The sequence below is a fragment of the Vipera ursinii genome (assembly GCF_947247035.1).
Source record: "Vipera ursinii genome assembly, chromosome: 6".
NCBI classification, from domain to species: Eukaryota; Metazoa; Chordata; class Lepidosauria; order Squamata; family Viperidae; genus Vipera; species Vipera ursinii.
In genome coordinates this window covers 43,139,318-43,158,236 of record NC_139515.1, presented here as the reverse complement: position 1 = coordinate 43,158,236, position 18,919 = coordinate 43,139,318, and the positions used below count along the sequence as shown (strand labels likewise).

Sequence of the window (18,919 nt, the reverse complement as noted above, 5' to 3'; positions counted from 1 at the left end):
ACATTACAGTGACTACCAACTTGATTTATTAACAGTAGCAATTAATCTCAACAACTTCTAAAAATTTTCTTCCTGTAGAAATGAAAAAAACATGCTTCTAGTGGAAATTATCTGAAATAATATATTCTTGTAATTTTTAAAATTTAAAACAAATGACAAGTACTACTTTCTCTTTCACTGAACTCAGAATCAAAATCTGAGGAAATCTGTTGACAGTTCTATATTACCTGATCGTACTTTTCGTCTTTGCTTTCCTCTTAATTTCTACTATTTTATTTTATGTGTTAGATTTATATCCCACCTTTTTTCCAGAAGCTCAGATTGGCATATATAGTATTACCATTTTTCTTCTTGGTCATTGTGTATTTCATTTATGAGTGATGAGCCTGCATAGAAATGATCACTGAACTCTTACTAATCAGTCCCAAGGCAGTTTCAAGAGTGCTTGTCTGGTGTCATTATGGAGTTTCTCACTCTATGGGGGGGGGGGGGGAAATGCAGACATACAGAGGACACAAGCACATGGTTTTATTGCTGCTTTCTTTGTAGCTTTATTTATTGTGTTACCAGTGCTTTTTTTGTAAAAGAAAAAGGTGCCGGAACTCACACATGTCATAGAACCCGCCTTGCCTACCCTACAAGGTTTCATCCAAAAAAGGTGCCGGAACTCCGTTCTGAACGTTCTATGAGAAAAAAAGCCCTGTGTGTTACAATTTTGACTTGATGTCTTTCTAAGGCACTTTAGTAAAGAGCTGTACCCTGGTTAAAGTGTATGCCTTTTGTATTTATTAATGTAATCAATATTTTTCATTTTATGTTAATTTTATAAGCAACCTCAGGACTCTATATTAGTATACTGATATGCAAAAAACAGTAATGATAATACTAATTATAATGTTCATCAATCATTATGAGGGGTGTAAAGTCTGGAAAAGTATCAAGACAGGTTTTGATTTGGTATAAAATAACATCTTATGTTTGTCTTGAATACTTTTTAAGGCAGGAATTACATTTTGTAGATAAATGGAACTTTGCTGCCACATAATAACCAACTTGAAGTAGTTTATTGTACTGTATTATATTTTTATTTATTTTTAAATTAAGTAATGGATTAAATTGCATCCTTTAAAATCATAATTAGGACATAATATAAATAAATTGCACCACTTTGTATTGTCTTGAAGCTATATAAACTTAAGCTTAGTTACAGAGTAATATACAAAGGAAAATGAGTAAGTTGAATGAATGAATATGCAAATAAGTATAGTTTCTTTTTAAACTAGCATTGCTGATGGTGTGCAGAATTACTTACAGGTTATTGGTATCCCTTGCTTAAGTAAAACAGGTTGTTTTTCTTTTCTTTTTTGAAATATGTAGCTGTATTCCCAGCAAAAAAGGGATCAGTAGGGAACTAAAATATTTAATGATTCATTAACATAAATTTATTTATTTTCTTTTGCTAAAGAAATTATTGCTATAAATTGGGGTTCTTAACTCTCCTTCTATTCCCCCCCCCCTAGTTTATTGGATGTTTAGGGAAATCATACACAAGTTGAATGTATATGAAAGTGAGAAAGATTTGTTCAGATTAGGCAAGAGTCATTTGTGACCTAATTGTTGCAAACATAACCTTAGCTTTTTGGCTAGCTGATTCTATGAAAAAATACCTAGCAAAATAGGTATACGCATCCATCTCTGAAAGAATTTAAAGTGAAATATTCATTGGCTATAAGATGTCTCTGCCATGGTCTGGTAATGTTTACCTACTGAACATGAACTAAAATTTAACAGTAATATGCTTATATTTGTAAACTTATTAGTGTTATTTAGATTTCTTGGAATATGAAATATCAAGCAGTCATCTTTGGTTTTTAAAAAGCATTGTGTTGTCATCTGCACAGTTTAACTAATTCTACCAATATAAGATTATTTTCCTTTCATCAGGATTTTTGTCATATAAGCCTATCATTTGTGAGAGATTAGATTTAAAGTCTAAATGTAGTAGGTGTTTTTAACTGAAGTTCTAAAAGTACAGCATTCCTGTTTTGTACAAATTAACAATATCTGATGAACTACCAACACCATTTATTGTATTCTATTACCAAGTGCGTATTAGTGCCACTAAAGAATCTCTGCATGGATCGTAACATACTTCCATTGTCTTTTTGACACCCTCTCTTCTACAAAGCAATGGGGGCGTCCTTTTGGAGTCCCTCAGGGGGTCTTTTTGGGGCCCGCTGAGTAGGGGATGTGGATTTTGATCCACGAAATGAATTACGAGGCAAATGAGGAGGCAGTTCGGCTGTTGGCCTGTTCTATCTGCGCGTCGCTTTTCCCTCGCCTGTTTGTCTCCCGCGGCGTTGCTGGGTTCGGCTTTTTCGGCTAGCCGGTCCCTGCTGCCCTGGTGTCTCCGGACCTCTCCTAGGAGGCTGCGGTCGGCAGCGGGGGTGTTTTCATCTGTCCTGGGCTGCCTGGGCTGTCGGGTCGGCGCTGCTGCTTCGGACGACTTTCGGCCGTTTTCGGCGGCGTTCTCGGCGTCCCTGGAGCTCGCGGCGTCTTCATAGCCCCAGCTGATCGGCGCTTCCGTGAGAGGGGAGGAGAGCCTGTATGAGAAGCTCGCAGATTATTCTGGCGGCGGCGGCAGCAGCAGCAGTGGCAATGGCGGCGGCGGCGGTGGAGACATTTTATTGTTGGACCTGCTTGTGCCGTTTTGTTGGCGGCTGCGGCGTCTTCGGGCCGTTTGGCGGCGGAGAAGACAGCTGCTTGTTATTTTACTGATAGGGCTGCCCTTTGTGCGGGTTCTGAGTTATTGCTGACGATGGAAGGGGCGATGGCGGCGGCGTCCTCGGGCTGCTTTGGGCGGTGGAAAGGACGACCATGGCGACAGCGATTCGTTGGTTTTTGGCTGCTTGAGATGATGGCAGCAGCAACGACATTTGTGACAACGATGACGATACAACGGACTGCCAACTTATTTATTCACTTATTTATTATCTTATTTATTAACTTTCCATTTGCCTCCTTCTTTCCCCTTTGGACTGGGACGGACCTGGGTACAGGCCACAGTGGGAGAGTGGCCTGTTTTACATCGGCAGCCCCATAGAGGTGGGAGCTCTGTGGGTGCTGCCCCACCCAGGGTGGGCATTTTGGACCATCCCCGGAGGCAGACTCGCGTCCCGTTGTGAGAGGACGGGTTGTGGTATGACTCTGGGAGCATCCAATCAAGTGGCAGTGGTTGGTGGATGGCCCAAATGTCCCACTCCTTTCCTTTGATCCTCCTGTTGGTTTCAATCATTGGACTGCCCTCTCTGGACTTGCTGACTGGATGCATCAATATTCCGACACGGACTTGCTCGCCCTCAGGGGTGCCCCCCTCTCCTGGGTGCGTCCCGCCTTCTTTTCTTTCCCTAATCTCGATGAGGGGCCCAATTGTTGGGACCCTGAGAGATGGCCGGGAAAGGCCAGGGGCTCTCGATATAAACCTAATAAGAGGCCCCTGGTTAATTTTTTAGCCAAATTTTTTAGGGGGTTGGGGAGGGGGGTGGGGGGTAGTGGTTGTCTGGCGGTGGGGGGTAGCCAAACAACTTTGTTGCAGGCCAGGCCTGGGTCTGACGGCGTTCGGGGGGAGCGGGTTGTGGTTACATCTGGGGCTCTTGAGCGGGTCGTGGGACTACCAATTCCCACGACGGGGAATGGCAGCAGGCGGATAGACAGGGGGCCATATCGTTACCGGGAGGGCCGTCTCCGCTGTCTTCAAGCGGTGAGGCGCTCCAACCCTCTGGTTCTTCCCCGAGGTCCCGGGAGCGGGGATGTGCAGCCTCCTGAGCTCCGGCTGGTGTACCTGAATGCCAGGTCCGTGGTTAATAAAGCTCCCCTCGTTAGGGATTTAGTTGAGGGTGAGCATGCGGACCTGGCTTGCATCACGGAGACTTGGTTGGGCCCAGAGGGTGGGGTCCCTTTGGTTGACCTCTGCCCACCAGGTTTCCGGGTGCTACACCGGCCACGAGCTCAAGGTAGGGGTGGGGGAGTGGTGGTTACCATTAGGGAGACCTTATGTCCGCGGGAGGCCACCGTTTCTCAGATAGTCGGGTGTGAGTCTCTCTTCATGAGATTTGGTCCTGGGGCGCAGTTGGGCTTGCTGCTGGTGTACATTTCGCCTAGTCTCACAGCGGCAGCCCTGCCCGAGCTGCTCGATATCCTCTCGGGTTTGGTGGTTGAGTTTCCCAAACTTATAGTTTTGGGAGACTTCAATCTACCATCCCTGGGAGGTTCATCTGAGCTAGCTCGGGAGTTCATGGCTTCCATGGCGGCCATGGACCTGACGCAAGTAATTTCAGAGCCAACTCATGAGGGAGGCCACACCCTTGACCTGATTTTTTTATCTAGACGGTGGTTGGATGATCTAGGTGGGGGCTCTCCATTTATTATGCCCCTGTCATGGACCGATCATCATCTCCTGTGGCTGGTCTTCCGCTTTGCCACCCCCCGCCGTGGGGGTACGGAGCCAATTAGATGGTACCGCCCCAGACGCTTAATGGATCCTGATAGATTCCAAGCGGCGCTGGGGTCCCCACCTGCCTCCACTGCTCACAGCTCGGCTGATGCCTTAGTGGAAGCCTGGGGAAGGGCAGCCACTGAGGCACTTGACCGGGTTGTACCCTTGCGGCCCCTGACCCGGCGCAGATCCCAGCGAGCTCCATGGTTTTCCGCGGAGCTCCGGGAGATGAAGCGCCGGAAACGGGGCCTAGAGAGCTGCTGGAGGTCTAGCCGATCCGAACCCGACCGGTTGCGGTTAAGAACCTATATTAGGTCTTATCTCGCAGCGATGAGGGTGGCGAGGTGTAATTACTTCTCCACCCTCATCGCGTCCGCAGATAATCGCCCGGCCGCCTTGTTTAGGGTGACTCGCTCACTTCTCAATCAGGAGGTGAGGGAGGATCCCTTGCAAGGTCGTGCCGAGGAATTTAGTCATCATCTGTCGGATAAAATCGCTCGGATTCGGACCGGTTTAGACTCCAGCTGGGCAGAGTCAGGCGATCAGGACACGGGCGGTCCTGTCAATGTTATCTGGGAAGAGTTTGATTCTGTGACCCCTGATGAAGTGGACAGGATTATGGGGAGGCTGAGCTCCTCCACATGTTTGTTGGACCCGTGCCCTTCCTGGCTGGTTTATGCAGCTAGGGAGAGGACACGAGGCTGGCTCCAGGCGGTTATATCTGCTTCTTTGAGTGAGGGTTATTTCCCCACCGTCTTGAAGGAGGCGGTGGTGAGACCTCTCCTCAAGAAGCCTGCCCTGGACCCAGCCGTTTTGAACAACTTTCGTCCAGTCTCCAACCTTCGCTTTCTTGCGAAGGTTGTTGAGAGTGTGGTGGCGCATCAGCTCCCTCTGGTCCTGGATGAAGCGGATTATCTGGACCCCTACCAATCGGGTTTCAGGCCCGGGTACAGCACGGAGACGGCATTGGTCGCTCTGGTGAATGATCTCTGGAGGGCGCGGGATAGGGGACATTCCTCTGTCCTAGTCCTATTAGACCTCTCAGCGGCTTTCGATACCATCGACCATGGTATCTTGCTGCGGCGTCTCAGGGGATTGGGAGTGGGAGGCACAGTTCTTCAGTGGTTCTCCTCCTATCTCCTGGGACGCTCGGAGTCGGTGTTGGCAGGGGGGCAGAGATCGGCCCCTAGGTCTCTCGTTTGTGGAGTTCCTCAGGGGTTGGTTCTCTCGCCTCTCCTGTTCAACATCTATATGAAACCGCTGGGTGAGATCATTCGTGGTTTTGGAGTTGGGTATCATCAGTATGCCGATGATACCCAACTTTTCTTTTCGACCCCAAACCACCCCAGTGATGCCCTCGCCGTGATGTCCCGTTGCCTGGAGGCGGTTCGGGTCTGGATGGGGAGGAACAGACTTCAGCTCAACCCTGACAAGACTGAGTGGCTGTGCATTCCGGCATCCCGGGACATTCCAAATGTTCCATCTCTTTCTATGGGGGGTGAGCTCTTACCCCCCGTGGATAGGGCTCGCAACTTGGGAGTCCTTCTAGATTCACGGCTTACTTTGGAAGAGCATATAGTGGCCGTGACTAGGGGGGCTTTCGCCCAGGTTCGCCTGGTGCGCCAGTTGCCGCCCTATCTGAACCGGGATGCCCTGTGTACAGTCACTCATGCGCTCGTGACCTCTCGCCTTGACTACTGTAATGCTCTCTACATGGGGCTTCCCTTGAAGACCACTCGGAGGCTCCAACTGGTACAGAATGCGGCCGCGAGAGTTGTCTTGGGAGTTTCCCGGTACTCCCATGTTACACCTTTGCTCCGCGAGCTGCATTGGTTACCAGTTGTCTTTCGGGTGAGGTTCAAGGTGTTGGTTACGATCTTTAAGGCCCTACATGGCATGGGTCCGGGTTACCTCAGGGACCACCTGCTGCCGGCATCGACTCCCCTCCGCCCTGTGCGTTCCCACAGAGAGGGCCTCCTCAGGGTGCCGCCAGTCAGGGAATGTCGACTGGTGGCCCCCAGGGGGAGGGCCTTCTCTGTGGGGGCTCCGGCTTTATGGAATCAATTGCCGGTGGAGCTCCGGATGGCACCTGACCTTCGAACTTTCCGCCGGGGCCTGAAGACCCATCTGTTCGAATTAGCTGGTCTGGCCTGATGGGGGATTATGGGCTTTTAATTGTTTTTAATCTGTATTACTGTTTTTAATTGGGCATGGATTTAATTCTTTTTTAATTTTTGTATAGTGTTTCTTATATATGCCCTGTGAACCGCCCTGAGTCCCACCAAGGAGAAGGGCGGTATATAAATCAAATAAACTATAAACTATAAACTATAAACTATAAATTTAATAACATCCTTGAATAGGGGAGACTCCATTCCAATTTATTGAGAGAAACAGCTTCACAGGTAATTTTCTGATACCCCTTCTACATAGGGTGATGAATTGATCTAATAAGTCTTGTCCTCATTTGTCACCCTGCTAGTTCAAGGAATAATATATTTCCCGGGCAGCCATCAAATTGTCACTAGTATACAACAGTATTTTAACTCTTATATACTCTGGCTTAAAATCTCCTCTGGGATTTCTTCTGGTATTATTTTCTTCTTCATTATTGGGCAGCAGGTAAAGACGGGCACCTTCCCAATGTTATGTTTTGCTTTTCCTCACCTTTTGCCTCTAGACTCTTCCATCTCTGTAAAGAAAATCCTTTATTTTATTTGGCTCTTCTTTGCTGCTTCTGTGCTTTCAAAATATGCCCATCTCCTCTATTCTCCCCCCCATCTTCTCCCTTACCTGTTTCAAGGTTACAGCTTTTATAAGCAATTCTGCCATGTTGACCCTGTTGACAAGACTCAAATAGAAAAGGCAGCACAGGTGCCTGCAATTTTCTTAGCAGCCCCCTCTTCCATAGGAAGGTGGTGGAGAAGGTGGTTACACAATAGCTCCAGAGACTTTTTAAGGAAGCAAATTATTTGGATCCTTTCCAGTCAGGATTCAGACCTGAATATGGGATAGAGATGGCATTGGTCACCTTTTGGATGACCTCTGTTCTGGGCAGGATGGGGGTAGTGTATCCATCATTGCCTTACTTGACCTGTCAGTAACTGTCAATACCATCAACCATGGTATCCTTTTCTAGATTAGCTCAGAGGGTTGGTGGTGATGGTGGGTGGCATGGTGTTGTGGAGTTCATTTCGTTCCTTGATTTTATGTACCACTGTTTGTCATGACTGCAAGACCCAAGAGGGAAATGTGGCTATATTTGGTCATTGTCACCCATTTAGCACTGCCCTGTGAGCATGTGTAGCCTAAGGAATGCTATAGACACAGGACGTGGATTATGTGTATGCTTACTTCTGTGTAGCTTATATTATAAGCTAAATAAATAAATCTCCTTCCTTCAGGATCAATTCCAGTCGGTGATAATTGGGGAGTATGTAGGGTGCCACAGGGCTTGGTGCTTTCTCTTCTTCTTTTCAACCCTGTATGAGGCTGCTGGGTAAGCTTATGTTAGACCTCTGCTTTACAAGCTGCATTGGTTATTTCCAGGTCCAATTCAAGCTGCAGGTTTTAATCTTTAACACTTTTCATGGCATGGGACCAAGCTATCTAAGTTACAGCAGCCTGCTCCATCAGGTCTTGCAGAGAACGTTTGCTATGGATATCATTGGCGAGGGACCTACTTCTGGTGGACCCCAGGAGAGGGGCCTTCTCTGCTATGGTGCTTAGTATCCTTCACCCTGAAATTAGTTTGGCCCCATCCCTTCTGATTTTTTGAAAGGCCCTCAAAACCTGGTTATGCTCCTAGGCCTTGGGGCTTGCAGGGAACTGGAGATTTGTCTCAATGGCTCCATAGCTGAGGAGTCTGATTTTATCCTCCCTTAGCCCATGGTTAGTATTTTTTAAATGTTATATATTACCGCTGATCATTAAATAAATGAATGAATCAATGAATAAATAAATAAACACATACATAAATATTACTGTAGGGGTTTTTTTTAGATTTGTATCTTTTTTATATTGGCAGTTTTATTTATTATGTGCTGCCCAGAGTTACCTTTAGGGAGATGGACAACTGTATAAATTTGGTAGGTGACAGTTGTTGTTGTTGTTGTTGTTAGTTGCAAACTCATGTCCGACCCATCGCAACCCCATGGACAATGTTCCTCCAGGCCTTCCTGTCCTCTACCATCTTCTGGAGTCCATTTAAGCTCACGCCTACTGCTTCAGTGACTCCATCCAGCCACCTCATTCTCTGTCGTCCCTTTCTTCTCTTGCCCTCAACCTTTCCCAGCATTAGGCTCTTCTCCAGTGAGTCCTTCCTTCTCATTAGGTGGCCAAAGTATTTGAATTTCAACTTCAGGATCTGGCCTTCTAAAGAGCAGTCAGGGTTGATTTCCTCTATGACTGACTGGTTTGAATGCCTTACAGTCCAAGGGACTCACAGGAGTCTTCTCAAGCACCATAGTTTAAAGGCTTCAATTCTTTGCCGCTCAGCCTTTCTTAGCTCCAACTTCCACTGCCATTCATTGCAACTGGGAAGACCATAGCCTTTACTATACGCACTTTTGTTGGCAGGGTGATGTCTCTGCTTTTTAGTGTGCTGTCTAGATTTGCTGTGGCTTTCCTCCCCAGGAGCAAGCGTCTTTTAATTTCTTGGCTGCAGTCCCCATCTGCAGTGATCTTGGAGCCCAGGAAAATAAAATCTGTCACTACCTCCATTTCTTCCCCATCTATTTGCCAGGAATTCAGAAGGCTGGATGCCATGATCTTGGTTTTCTTAATGTTTAGTTTCAACCCAACTTTTGCACTCTCCTTCTTCACTCTCAACAAGAGGTTCTTTAGTTCCTTTTCACTTTCTGCCATTAGAGTGGTATCATCTGCATATCTTAGGTCGTTGATATTTCTCCCAGCAATGTTAATTCCAACTTTTGATTCATCTAGCCCTGCCTTTCTCATGATGTGCTCTGCATATAAGTTAAACAGGTAGGGTGACAGTATATAGCCTTGCCGGACTCCTTTCCCAATTTTGAACCAATCAGTGGTTCCGTGTCCAGTTCTCACTGTTGCTTCTTGACCTGCATATAGGTTTCTCAAGAGACAAATAAGATGATCTGTGTTGTATGCTGGGTTCGTTGCGCAGGAATGAAGATGAGGTGAGTGAGTTCAGCAAAGAACATGGTTTATTTCTTGCAAGATCTGAACTGGAGAACTGGGCTGCAGCTGCAGCAATTTATAGCCTGGCCCCTAGGCAGCAGCCAATAGGTTTAAAGCAACCTATTGCCGCCTAGGGGCAGCCAATAGCAGCACTGGAGACAGGGTGTCTGAGGTGCTGGGAGCCGTTAGCTAACTCCAGTTTACCACGTGGTGTTACAATCAAGCCCAATACATTACAGTCTGGTACTCCCATCTCTTTAAGAACTGGTAGATGACAGACAGACAGACAAACTGATTAAAATCTTTCTGGATGAGGGAAGCCTTAGAACCCAATAAAAAGAGCCTTGGTGGAGCAGTGGGCTAATGCCTCCTTAAAGTAACACCAGCTGCCTGCAATTAATGCAGGTTCGCATCCCACCAGGCTCAAGGTTGACTCAGCCTTCCATCCTTCCGAGGTAGGTAAAATGAGGACCCAGATTGTTGGGGGCAGTAAGCTGACTTTGTAATAATGCTGCTTGGGGGGGGGGGCGAAAGCCCTAGTAAGCAGGCATATACATAGAATGAAGGCTATTGCTAAGCACATTGGTTTGTGCTTAAAACTGTAAGCCGCCCTGAGTCTTCAAAGAAGGGCGGGATATAAATGGGATTTAAAAAAAACAACATACAAACAGACAGGCACTGCTTAATTTTCAATACCAGAGGAGGTGGACTATGTGTTGTAATTTGATGGGAATTTACCTATTAAATTCCAAATTTGTGCCTTAACATGTGGTAATCCCACCCATGGTTTTACTTATTAAACTATGTTTTATTTCATCTTAATAAATCAAACAAATGCTTCCATCTAATAAAGCAGCACCAACATAGGGAAGAGGTAGACTAACTTACCGTGGGAATGAGCAGTTTGCATACCTGTAGCTGAGCATCTTTGACAACTGTGCCACCTTGAAGAGCTTGAATATAATGCTTACAGTCCCCATGTTTGGCCCCTGTGTATATCAGAGCTCTTTATGTAGAACAGCCATCTGGACTGGCTTATATGAAATCTGTTTTCAAAGAACTGTAATATTGATTGGACCATATATTTAGAACTTTCTGATTCTAAAAATCAGTCAATGAGAAAGATGACCTTTGAAATGGTGGAATTGATTTTTTAAAAAAGACAATTGGATGAGTGACTGTCAGGAATAACTTATATTCTATAAATCCTTCCATTGGATCAGAGGGCTCAGAGGTCACTATTGTATCTAATATCCGGTTTGAGTTTAAGGTAATAGAAAGGGATGCGGTGGCTCAGTGGGTTAGGACGCTGAGCTTGTCAATCAGATAGTCAGCAGTTTAGCGGGTCGAATCCCGAGTGCCGCATAACAGAGTGAGCGCCTGTTACTCGTCCCAGCTTCTGCCAACCTAGCAGTTTGAAAGCACGTAAAAATGCAAGCAGAAAAATAGGGACCACTACGGTGGGAAGGTAACAGCGTTCCGTGCGCCTTTGGCGTCTAGTCATACCGGCCACATGACCACAGAGACATCCTCGGACAAGCGCTGGCTCTTCAGCTTTGAAACGGAGATGAGCACCAGCCCCTAGAGTTGGAAACGACTAGCATGCATGTGCGGGGGAACCTTTACCTTTACCTTTTAATGGATATGATACAATAGATATGATGCAAAAAAGTTTGCTCTCTGAATGATTAATTATTCTTAGTTTACTAATTACTTTTAAATGAATATTTAGGCCTCCCTTTGTCTTTCCAGAATGTAAGCTGACATTGCTTTTTAAATACAATTATCTTTTCCTTGGACTTCTAAGGATAAGAAAGATCTTAAATCAGTGTGTGGTGTATTGGTAAAGACTGCATCGGGGGCAGGTTCAAGTATACCCTTAGAGGTAGAACTTGATTGGGTGATTTGGGGCTAGTCACTCCAACTAATCTGTAGGGTTGTTGTCCTGAGGATAAAGCTAAGGGAGATCTCCATATAAGCTATTTTGATATCCTGGCTGAAAATGGGATGTGAATTTGACAAATCTGACAAAGCTATTGAGCAACTATTAGAGAAATCTAGAGAGTCAAACAATTAATAGAGGAGTTCCAGTGAATTAATAAATGTCAGAACTTTGTTTTATTGGGAAAGTCTGGACATCTACAGTGTGCTAAGAGAATGCATATAAGTTTGTCATTTTTATCCCTAAGCCAAACATGCTTGCTTGAGCTCACTAGGAATAAAATCCTTCAGTTTATCATTGTCATCACTGTGCAGCAATAACTGGAAGAAGCTTTATGACTGCAGGCTATTTCTGCTTTCAAAACCCTTCTTGGGCTTTTTTCAATGTTTTAACTTGACTCTTACATTTCCCTTAAAATTCTTGATGTCTTTTATGCGACTAAAGTATAATATTTCAAATATATCCACTTTTATGTCTGGGTTACAAATCGAAGGTACATGGATTCGATAAGGATACAAACCTTTTACTGAACTCATATTCTTGGAATATGATGCTTGCTTCCATCATTTTGAAGAAAAAAGAAAAGAAAAGATGACTACAGAAAATATAAAATTATTACGAACCCTTTTATGAAGGGAATTTCAGACTTTCCAGTACAGTAATCACCTAAAATAATAAAAATGTTTTGTGACTCTTCCAATGAGTAATGCTGCTGATGATGATGACATCAACAGCAGCAATAATAAAGGTGTCAGCACTTACTGGAACAACTGTGTGGCCTTTTGCACAGTACTCTCTAAAATCAAGATGTCAATTCCCATCACTCCAGTCAGATGGCCTGCGATGATGGAATTAAATTTTTAGCTTCTTGAGGCAAGCCAGTGGGAGGAAAGCTGCTGCTGAAACCTTTTTTGGGGGGAGATCAACCAGCATTTGATGGCATGGCAGTTGGTGAGACTTCCTGCAAAAAGCAGCATACTTCACTTTCCTACGTGCTAATGAATGGAGATTCCTCCAACACTGTCTATTATTCTGTTGGGTGCAATTCTCTTCTGTTAAGTTCCTTCTTGGCAACTTTAGGGTTCTTTTAATAAACAATTTCAAATAAGAAAGGGGAAGAAGTAAGGTTGGGGAAAAGCATAGTGGAGGAAAATTGCTGAAACAAGAAGAGAAGAGTAGCCTATGGGAGACGGGGCATCTGTAGAAGCTGGGAAGGTGTCATTTGCTTTCCTCTGAGGCATTCTGGCTTCTCTGGTTGCTCCTAGTAAATTCAAGCCATGGTGTCCGAATGGCTGTGGTGACCCTTATAGAATGGAACAGATTCTAGAATGGCCTTTCTAATCTCTGCAGCAATGGTTGGAGCCTCCCAGAGGGAAAAGTAAAAAGATTTCCTGAAACAGGGTTTGGGTATCCTTTGCCATAGGAGGAAAGTTAGGAGTCTCAAAGTGCCCAAAGAACCTTGCAAACTGTCCAGAGTTCTAACTATACATGGACAACCGGATAACTATAAGAAACTTCCTAGCAGAGAGTGAGTACACACTCTCCTATTTATTTTCCACAACAATTTGTGTTCGTTGCCATGCTTTGACTTTATGGTGAGAAGGGATAGGAAGATAGTAAATAAAAACTACCATGAGTTATTGTGCTTGCATGTTTGATGTCAATGTGATAGCCTGATTTCTCATATTGTCTAAAATAATTTGATAAGGTAATTGACATTATGCTGTACCACACTTGCAATGTGCTGGTATCTCTATTCTGGTCCTGAATTGGAAGTAGTCTTTGCCAGTCATATCTACTAACTACTTATACTCCATGAATTAATCTTAAGCCTTCCCATGATGACGAGCACCACCTATTTTGTTAGTAATTTTCATAATTTAATATATATTGTGTGAAATGCTTCCTTTTTTTCTGCCCTGAATTAGTTGTATTGCAAAAGATTTAATAATGGTACTGTATGTATACCATTTATGGTATTTAGCTATGTTTTAAAGTTAGGCTTAAGGCAGCTGTTTTCAGTAAAAGTTGGTCTGATTTTGTTAGAAATTCCATCTATATTTTCAAGAGTGTTTGTGAAATAAGATTCATAGAAACAGAAAGCATTGAAAGTTTTTCAGGCTTTAAAAGAGATTTCAATGAATAACTTCATAGCACCTGCTTTTTTTTAAGTTTTGAAACTAGAGAAAAGATTTTTAAATAAGTAACTTAAATCAACTGAGGCATGTTTAGTTCTAGTTTCCTTTGATAATTTCTTTAAGCCTCCTTGAATTCATAAGAATAAAGATCTATATATTGTAATATTTGTTCACATAATAATTGGGGTGTATCAGTGCCCAGTGTGTAATTTTTTTATTTAAAAACGTCTGCCTAGCTTTCTTCTTGCTGCTCCAATTAACACATTCAGTGCACGCTTGCCATTGAGTGGTCTGTGTATATGGGTTAAACCACTTTGTTATTTGTGCAGATTGCATTGTTTTGTAGCAGGAATGAGCTGTGCATTGTTTATTCTGTAAATCAAGCAAGGAAAAGAAGGAAGCGAATAAAAATAAATGGAGTCTTAAGTGATTAGGGGTTGTATGATTATAAATAACGAGTAATTATTAGGTTCGAGAAAACCTCTTGTGTTTTCAGATGTGGTTCAGTCCATTGAGTAGCGTTTATCTCCTCCCCTCTGGCCCCACTTCAAATGATGGAGACAGAGAATAGTGAAATTCTAGTGCTAGGATTCCTCTTGCTGTCAGATCCATTGTTAACTTTATTTCATTTATTAAAGTGTTCATGCCATGAAGATCCTATCTTTTCGGCTTATGTTTTTTTCTTTTTAAGAATTTGTTTTAAGGTATAGAGATAATACCTTTGATTATTTTAATGCAGAGTCAGATGAAGGTAAAGCAGTGTCCTTTTACTATTAGAGCTGAAGCTGGATTTGAGTGGTGTCAAGCTGGCTGGTCCAAGGGGCCAATTCTCTGTCCTGGCTATTAATTCTTTTGCCACCAGCTGTTTGTGAACTGTAGCTCTGGGCAATAGCAACAAAAGATACACGGACCGGACTGGAGCCTGTGGGCTGGTGAATGAGAGATGGAGCGTTTCTTGGGGTTGGTCAAGCAGATAAGGAGATCGAGGAGAAGAAAAGGCAAAAAGTACCGTCCGGAGGAGGATTATCATGAGGGCTATGAGGATGTGTATTATTATGCCTCAGAGCACTTTCCAAGTAAGGACTGTACAAATGTTTTACTTCTGTTACTATGACAAAGGAGGTTACTATTGTTTTCAGCTTTAAAAAAGGCATTGCAGCCTGTTTTTCTTTTTAGATGTGTTGAAGGTGGTGGGGTTTTGTCTGTAAGGCTGCTATATTGTATGAATGAAAGGAAAGCTCTGAAGAAAGGATTAATATTTCAAGTACAGTTAATTGATTTCTATTGTGCAAGACTTTTATTAAATCACTCTAGTGCTTTAAAAACCCAAACTGCAGACAATTTACAACCATACACTTGTGTGCCTGTGTGTTTGCTTCAGGGCTCTGTCAATATACAGTATTATAAGGAGATATCATTTTTAAAAACTTTGAAAATGGTCTTGTTTATACACAGATAAAGATTGAAGTTAAAAATAAAACTGAATACAAGTCAGCCTTTTCACATTTTTTAATATTTGCTTAATTTTTTCAATAGAAAGTAAAGATAGTTTATTTTTTAGGTGTTCATAGCATTGTTAGAGAATGAAAGAACTATTCTGTTAATTTATTCTGCAGCCATGTGCCTGCAACTGCATTTTATAAAAATTGGGAGCCGTGTATCAGTATTTGAAGCTAGAACATACAGTTATTCATAATATTCTTTGTGCCTGCATATTCTCTGAGCTCATGTTTTGTCTTGTATGTATTCCAATAGATTTAAAATGCCCACAAATTCCTACAGGAACAATGGGCAAGGGAGCCACACATAGGCTTGTTTGAATTTACTGTGCCACGCTTAAGTTAAAGAAATTGACAATATGAGCAGCCATAAACTTACAGATGTATAGGAAGGACCATCTTTGCAATCAGCAGTTTCTGTTCTGTTTATTCATAAGCATAACACATTTTTTTAAATGCTTATATCAGTCTATGCTTTTTTATTCATAAATATAATGATGTATAGATGGCTTATAGTCTACTTTGCTATGTATTGCAGTTATCTCCTTTTCCAGGAGGAGGAAGAAACAGAAGTTTTGCAGTTTTGAAAAAGCACATTGCTGCAATCATGTGGCAATGCTATATTTATCAACAGTACAGTTTTTGATTTAGTATTGTCATTTTTTAAAAAAAATGGTTGCATTGTATTTGCCTAGTCTGTTACTCCTACATATAAAGTAATGAATTTATGACAGGATTAATAGTATAATAGTATACTTACCAGGTATTCAACATGAATATACTATGAAAGTGATTAAAATGGTAATTTGTACAACTTCTGTTCTTGTACAATTTTAGAGTCTGCAACTATTTAAACAAGGTTTCCATTTACCTTGGAAAATATGCATTACAAATCAAAAGAAACAAGTAGGACACTTAATTCCATCAAAACAGCTGTTTTCTGAATAACTTTATTTTGCAAGAATCTCTCCATTTAGAATGAACTGATAGATTCTTCTCCATAATATTTCATGTTATGAATATAATAATTCCAAGGTGGATTTGTTACTGACCAATTTGCCTTTCAAAAGAAATCAAGAAAATAAAAATACTTTATCATACTACCATCAGTTACATACAGTAGCTGTTTTAATTTGGTTTATAACATTTACAGATTGCAAATGAATTTTTGTTTTGAAGTTGGGAAAGAGTGTTTAATAAACAAAACTGATTTTAGTGGGATTGAATTATAAATATTATTATAATTATTCATGTTATCTTAAAAGTAATATTTATACAATATTTCATAATTCCCCAAATATTTGAATGTTTTTTTCATATGTTTCCTGGTTCTCTGTTGATTATTGGAATACATAGTTATTACTGTATAGAGATGTCATCTCATACTTGTCTTATTTATACAGTTGTTAAATTAAAGTAATTTCTTTGTAAGTATGGTACAATTGTTATTATTTTATTTTGTGGGAAAGAAGCCTTACTGTTTTATAGAAGAGAATAGATTTAAAAAAATAATAATAACAGAATACCCATTACCTTTATATTCATTTTAAAGTGTGAGTCTTTCTGTCTTCTATCCTATTGGAGCTCTACCAATTAATTTGACTTACCCCCTTCCCATTGCAGACATCTGAAAGTATCTGCAGGTATCTAAAAGTGTCTGTGGGTATCAACCCTCCCAAGTTAAACCAGGCAAGGAAGTAGGACTAGGTCAGGGGTAGGCAACCTCGGCTCTTTTATGACTCATGGACTTCAACTCCCAGAATTCCTGAGCCAGCTTGGCTGGCTCAGGAATTCTGGGAGTTGAAGTCCATGAGTCATGAAAGAGCCGAGGTTGCCTACCCCTGGACTAGGTGAACTAATTCTGCTTTATTGTAAGGTTACATTAGCAAAATCTTGCAAGTCTGAAAGTACAACCTTCCCTCCCATGACTTTTTACTGCCTAATCCATTAGGGCAAATCCTTTCTCAGTTCCTTTTTCTCACTGTTCAGCAACTCTGGGCTCCTGCCCCTTTTGTCTGATTGTTTCCAAGGCAGCGTCTCTCCTTTTTCTTCAGGGCTACCCATGCATTCTATTACAGTGGGTCTTCCTTTATATTTACAAACAAACGAACACTGGGATGGAATTAAAAACTAAAAGTTTTGATTGCTAAAAAATCAAGCTTTCGTTGGCCAACTGCCGACGTCGTCAGGATGGAGATGCTGGGGTGGGGAGATTCCGTTTATACTGTTGGTGTCTGCACTCTGCTCATGGAGCGCACTCAGATCTGTTTGTTGAGGTCTGCCGTATTTCTTTGAGTTGCCTCGGACCCTGCTAGATTAAAGGCATGGTTGTGTGTAGCCATGTGTGTCCACACCTGTGAATGTTGTTCTTGTCTTCTAATAGCAATTGCCAGCGACAACACTAAAGGCGGCCGCTTGTTTAAGGAAGCTTGGTTTTCAAACCACTCCTCCATCAACCGGCATATAGACCTCCCCCCCCCGCATACCAGGCACTAAGAAATTGGGAAGAGGAACGACGTGCGCAACATGAAGACAAACAGCGCAAGAATCACCTCATTGCATCAAATCCAAGATTGCACCAGCAAGCAACCACTCTGCAATGTCGAACACAAGGAAGAAGAGCAACAACCATTTAAGACCCCTGGCATGAGTTATGGCTACAACACATGGAGCTATAAACAATTCACTTTTAACAACAGATACCCAGAGACAAATACATCCCCAAAAACGGATGCGCGACAACTCAAAGAAATACGGCAGACCTCAACAAACAGATCTGAGCGTGCTCCAACAGCAGAGTGCAGATACCAACAGTATAAACGGAATCTCCCCACCCCAGCATCTCCATCCTGACGATGTTGGCAGTTGGCCAACGAAAGCTTGATTTTTTAGCAATAAAAACTGTTTTAGTTTTTAATTCCATCCCAGTGTTCATTTGTTAATTTTAACATGCCTGGGATTCGTATTTTTAATCTTATCAAGGAATATATATATATATATATATATATATATATATATATATATATATATATATATGTATATGTATATGTATATGTATATGTATATGTATATGTATATGTATATGTATATGTATATGTATGTATGTATGTATATATGTATATATGTATGTGTATATATATATACATATATATATATATATATATATATATATATATAGAGAGAGAGAGAGAGAGAGAGAGAGAGAGAGAGAAGATAAAGCACCATATCTGATGGCTCTAAGTACTATGTACAATGTGTGTTAATAGCCATGTGCAAAACTTTGTTATGCAAGTATAGTATTGCTGCTAATCTCTCAAATGTAGCATCTTCAAAACCTTAAATATAATTGTAAAATTATTAATCAACTTAAAATGATTAATTATATACCACCAAGTTGGTACTGACTCTTTGTGACCATATAGGTAGATTTTCTCTGTGACAATCTGTCCTTAACCTGGTCCTTCAGGTCTTCCAACATTTCCATTTCCACTCTATCTAAGTCTATCTACCTTGCTGCTAATCATAATCTTCTTTTCCTTCCTTTACCATTCCAGCTTTGGAGCCTTTTCTAGAGAATCAGGGCTTTGCATAATGTGTCCAGAGTAGGATAATTTCAGCTTGGTCATTTGTGCCTTGACAGCATGGTGGCTCAGTGGTTAAGATTCTGGACTTGTCATCTGGAAAGCCA

At 42.2% G+C, this 18,919-nt stretch overlaps 1 protein-coding gene across 10 annotated transcripts in view; it reads left to right on the top strand.

Annotated features, from left to right (window-relative positions):
* Positions 1-18,919, top strand: part of GRIP1 (glutamate receptor interacting protein 1) — a 341,679-nt gene that overhangs the window by 68,823 nt on the left and 253,937 nt on the right. For 7 of the 10 annotated variants that reach the window (XM_083365573.1, XM_083365571.1, XM_083365570.1 and 4 more), the window contains exon 1: positions 14,309-14,808. The exons of the other annotated variants lie outside the window; for them this stretch is intronic. In XM_083365573.1, coding sequence (XP_083221699.1) covers positions 14,676-14,808 — 133 coding nt within the window. In that variant the 5' untranslated portion in view covers positions 14,309-14,675. Of the gene's footprint in view, positions 1-14,308; positions 14,809-18,919 lie in introns of those variants that run through there. 10 annotated transcript variants of the gene reach the window in all.